Source organism: Psittacula echo (assembly GCF_963264785.1).
Source record: "Psittacula echo genome assembly, chromosome: 5".
Lineage (NCBI taxonomy): Eukaryota > Metazoa > Chordata > Aves > Psittaciformes > Psittacidae > Psittacula > Psittacula echo.
This window is the reverse complement of record NC_137739.1, coordinates 53,794,498-53,799,435: the sequence shown is the minus strand read 5'-3', so window position 1 is coordinate 53,799,435 and position 4,938 is coordinate 53,794,498. Positions and strand designations below refer to the sequence as shown.

General features: G+C 55.3%; 1 protein-coding gene across 1 annotated transcript; it reads left to right on the top strand.

The window, feature by feature from the left end:
- The first annotated feature begins 269 nt into the window (after positions 1 to 269).
- On the top strand, positions 270 to 3,420 carry IRF2BPL (interferon regulatory factor 2 binding protein like). Its single transcript, XM_080619430.1, has one exon. The coding sequence runs from the start codon at positions 393 to 395 to the stop codon at positions 2,604 to 2,606; it is 2,214 nt and encodes a 737-aa protein (XP_080475556.1). The 5' UTR covers positions 270 to 392; the 3' UTR covers positions 2,607 to 3,420.
- Positions 3,421 to 4,938: the final 1,518 nt, after the last annotated feature.

The window sequence follows — 4,938 nt, the reverse complement described above, 5'->3', positions numbered from 1 at the left end:
GCGAAGTGCGAGCTCGCGAGGCAGCCACGGCGGGTGGAAGGTGACCCCCCCATCTTCCTCCGTGCACCTCCGCCTCCTCCCGGAGGAGGAGCAGCAGCGGCGGCGGAGAGCTAGAGAGCGCAGGGAAACAGAAGCGGCTAGAAGGCGACCCCCACCCAGCCCCCCGGAGGAGCGGTAGAAGCGGTTCCCACCCCACCGGGGAAGCAGCGGCAGGACCAAGTAGAAGAAGCCCTCTCCGGCAGCAGGAGAGAACTAAAAGCAGACAATCCCCCCCTGCTACAAGGGGCAACAGGATCAGGTACGGAGAGCAACCCCCCCTGCAGCCCGGGGGGGAAGACGGAGCCAGCCCCGACCCCGGCGGCAGCGGCAGCAGCTCCACGGCCAGCAGCACCATGTCCGCTGCGCAGGTGTCGTCGTCCCGGAGGCAGTCTTGCTACCTGTGCGACCTGCCCCGCATGCCCTGGGCCATGATCTGGGACTTCACGGAGCCCGTCTGCCGGGGCTGCGTTAACTACGAGGGCGCCGACCGCATCGAGTTCGTGATCGAGACGGCCCGGCAGCTGAAGCGGGCGCACGGCTGCTTCCAGGACGGCCGCTCCCCGGGACCCCCGCCGCCGGTCGGCGTCAAGGCAGTGACGCTCTCCGCCAAAGAAGCGGCGGCAGCGGCGGCGGCCCAGCAGCAGCTCAACCATGTGGACGCCTCTTCCAAGGCAGCCTCGGCGGGGCTGACCCAGTCCAGCCTGGACCGCTACGGGCTCAGCGCCGCCGCAGCAGAGCAGCGCAGCCGTTTCGAGTACCCACCGCCGCCGGGCAGCCTGGGCGGCAGCCACGGCGCCCGTCTGCCCAACGGGCTGGGGGGGCCCAACGGCTTCCCCAAGCCGCCTGAGGACGGGCCGCCGGAGCTGAACCGGCAGAGCCCCAACTCCTCCTCCTCTTCCTCCTCCCGCCGCGGGGCTCACGGGGGGCTGGTGTCCGGCCTGCCCCCGGGGGCCGCCGGCGCCCAGATGAACGTGCCCCCAAACCTTCTGCCGCAGACCCTCCTCAACGGACCCGCCGCCCCTGGCGTGGCGCTGCCCCCGCCGCACGGGGGCCTGAGCGGCCGCGGCGGGGGCCCCCCGGCTCCCTCCGCCTCCTCCCAAGGGGGCACCTGCGGCGGTGGCGCCGGGGGAGGCGGTGGCTCGTCCTCCGAGGCCTGCGGCAAGCGGCCGGGCTCGGTGTCCAGTAGCGACCAGGAGCGGGAGCTGAAGGAGAAGCAGCGCAACGCGGAGGCTCTGGCCGAGCTCAGCGAGAGCTTGCGGAACCGGGCCGAGGAGTGGGCCAGCAAGCCCAAGATCGTGCGGGACACGCTGCTCACTCTGGCCGGCTGCACCCCCTACGAGGTGCGCTTCAAGAAGGATCACGCCCTGCTCGGCCGCGTCTTTGCCTTCGACGCCGTCTCCAAGCCGGGCATGGACTATGAGCTGAAGCTCTTCATCGAGTACCCCAGCGGCTCCGGCACTGTCTTCTCCAGCGCCTCCGGAGTGGCCAAGCAGATGTACCAGGACTGCATGAAGGACTTCGGCCGCGGCCTCTCTTCGGGCTTCAAGTACCTGGAGTACGAGAAGAAGCACGGCTCCGGCGACTGGCGGCTCCTGGGGGACCTGCTGCCCGAGTCCGTGCGTTTCTTCAAGGAGCTGGTGGGCGCCGACATGCTGCCTCAGCCCTACCTGGACGCCAGCTGCCCCATGTTACCCACGGCGCTGGTGAGTCTCCCGCGGCCGGGGGCCGGGGCCGGCGGGGCGCAGGGCACGGCCGCCGCCTCCCGAGGACCCGGCGGTGGCGGCGGTGGCGGCGGCGGGGCGATGCGTAAGAGGAAAGCCTCTCCCGAGCCCTCGGACTCGGCTGAGGGGGCTCTGAAGCTCAGCGACGAGCAGCAGCGGCAGCAGTGGATGGCCAGCCAGAGCGAAGCGCTGAAGCTCACCATGTCGGCCGGGGGCTTCGGGGCGGTCCACGGCGGGGGCCCCCCGCCGCCGCCGCCGCCGCCCCTCGGGCCTCACTCCAACCGGACCACGCCGCCCGAGTCCGCCCCCCAGAACGGACAGTCCCCCATGGCCGCGCTCATGTCGGTGGCCGACACGCTGGGCAATGCCCACTCGCCCAAGGATGGCAGCTCGGTGCACTCCACCACGTCCACCCGCAGAAACAGCAGCAGCCCTGTGTCGCCGGCCTCGGTGCCAGGCCAGCGCCGCCTGGCCTCCCGCAATGGGGACATGAACCTACAAGTGGCCCCTCCTCCCCCCAGCGCCCACCCCGCCATGGACCAAGTGCACCCCCAAAACATTCCGGACTCCCCCATGGCCAACAGCGGGCCCCTGTGCTGCACCATTTGCCACGAACGCTTGGAGGACACCCACTTTGTTCAGTGCCCCTCTGTGCCCAGCCACAAGTTCTGCTTCCCTTGTTCCAGAGAGAGCATCAAGGCCCAAGGGGCGACTGGCGAGGTCTACTGCCCCAGTGGAGAGAAATGCCCCCTAGTCGGTTCCAATGTGCCTTGGGCGTTTATGCAGGGCGAGATCGCGACCATTTTAGCTGGGGACGTTAAAGTGAAAAAGGAGAGAGACCCTTGAGTAGGAAATCCAATCCCTTCAGACTCCTGAAGATGTAGAATTGTGAATATAAGAAACTGCAAAAGTTAGTCTTATGTATAGACATTATTTTCGTCGTATGTTTCTATATTTTGAAACAAAGGTATGTACTCTTCTTCATTTGAAGGATAGAGCTGGTTTTTGTTAAACAGAATATAATATTGTTTGGTTACCACATAATACCTGTTCTCATTTCTTTGGCAGTGTGTTGGCTAGGTACAAAGTTAATAGCCCTTAGCGATTACCTGCTGCTGGTGTGTATTTTTGTAAATGTATGCACTTCTCTGAAAGAAGACGAAAAAAAAAAAAAAGAAAAAAAAAAATTTGCCAAGGCCAGTGTTGATGCCTAAAAAATTGCTACAAAAATGGTGACAGCTTATGTTTGACAAGCCCTGAGTGTTAGTCTTTCACCTTCTTTTTTTTTGGTTTTGTTTTTTTTTTTCTGTTTGCAAAACGGTGGGGTGGCTGGGGGGGGGAGGGTATTTTTTTGTTGCAAGTTTGTAAGGAAAATGTTTCAGTTTGTTTCTATTGATCTGAACGTTTTTAATCTTCATGTGTTTTTTGTTTTTGCTTTTATTGATGCACGGATGCTTTTGAACAGTAGAGCAAAATGCTGTACATGAAAAACATGCTCTGTTTGTCCTTTATACATTTCTGTAGTTAACAGAACACTGTAATGTGCCTTGGAGCTTAGTAAATTGTAATAAATTCAATTGATATTAATACTTCTGGCGTAGCAAGTTTCATTTTTCTCAGAGCACAGGCAGCATGCATGAGCCATGGTGCCTCTTTAAAAGTCTCCATTAGCCCACGAGCCTGCAGTTCCTCGTGATAATTGTGGCACTTGTACGCACATTTTCACATATATGTATGTAGTAAGATGATGATGTTGATGCTGTTATCAAACTTATCTAAATCTTGGCACTGTGCCTATTTACATTTCACCTTTAATGTTGCAGTAACAGTTGCTGACTAAGCATTTTCTATTTACTGTTTCTGCATCTCATTTCCTCCTCCCTTCTCCCCCCCCCACCCCAGCTCTCCAGCTGCAAACTGTTTGAAATACAGGATGCATCCATTGCCTGCGCAATTTAATACATCTCCAGAACTGAAATGAAGCCCTCTTTCACAAACCCCCCCCCAAACCCAGCATCACATGGTTAATAACTTTAGTTGATTTTTAGTAGTGTTTGTCAAAGCTCGACATCAGCCCTAGACTCTTTGTGAGGCAGATCTGTAGTTGAGCGCAGCGCAGAAAAGGGGAGTGGGAAATAACAGCTTCTGCAGTTGATGTTGCAGCTGGTGGGTAGCTACCCCATTTAGGCAGTGGCTTTCTACAACTGAGTTGGTGAAGAAGTCAGGGGTTGTTCTGTGTTTTCAGGTGAGGAAGCTTCCTTAAAGCACTGAAGTGTAATGCTTTCCTTTTGGCAATGATCATATGGGATTCTTTGTATAATTAACTATTTTATGTGACATTGGCATTTTCTGGAGATAGGGGAGCAGTGCAATTACCTGTTAGTTTATCAACAGGCAAAGTAAATACACAGGCCTCACACTAGGTAGAAAACGCAAACAAGCCTAATGTGAACTTTGTCCTTTCCAGTGAAGCAAGTGGAAGAGAGAAAACCCAAAACAAAAGGAGCAGCTCTGCAGAAATCCTTTGCAGTTTGACCAGCAGAACACAGAGCTGTTCCAAATGCAACAGTGTCATAGGTTATGAGCGCTGAGTTTCATTGAATATTAAGGACCCCTACACTCCCCAAAGCCCCAAAATTGTAAAGAGAGGTGCTTTTTGAAAATCTGGATGACATTTGGTATCTGCTTGCTGCTGAGACATTTTTCATCAGTACTCCTGGTGGAAAGATGGGAGAGGCCTGGAGACTATTTGCCTTGTGTATATATGGATCTTTGCTCTCTTGTACACATACTCTGGCTATACTGGGTGGGTGGGTTATGTTTTGAGATTCCATCTTTGCCATCACTGTATCTGTGATTTCAGACAATGTCTTTATGTGTATATTCGTTTTCTTTCCATTAAGTGATATATTGGTGCTTAAAAATCTTAGACCATATTGCTCTTATGTAATGAATTGGAGGGAATAATGCAGGAAAAGGATGGTTTGAGTTAATTATTAGATCCAACATATGCATTTTGAGCTAATTATTGGATACAACCCTGTATGGTTTTTAGAGTGTAGATTTGTACTGATCCTATTTTCAATTATTTCTAAGAATGCAGTTCCCACATAGCAGTTTATTTTAAAATCATGAGATGGGGAGACTAACGTGGTGAGCTCATGACTGGCAGGGAGGA

Bases quoted from the DNA above. Each gene is read 5' to 3' on its own strand.
- IRF2BPL (XM_080619430.1), top strand. From the start codon at position 393: ATGTCCGCTGCGCAGGTGTCGTCGTCCCGGAGGCAGTCTTGCTACCTG.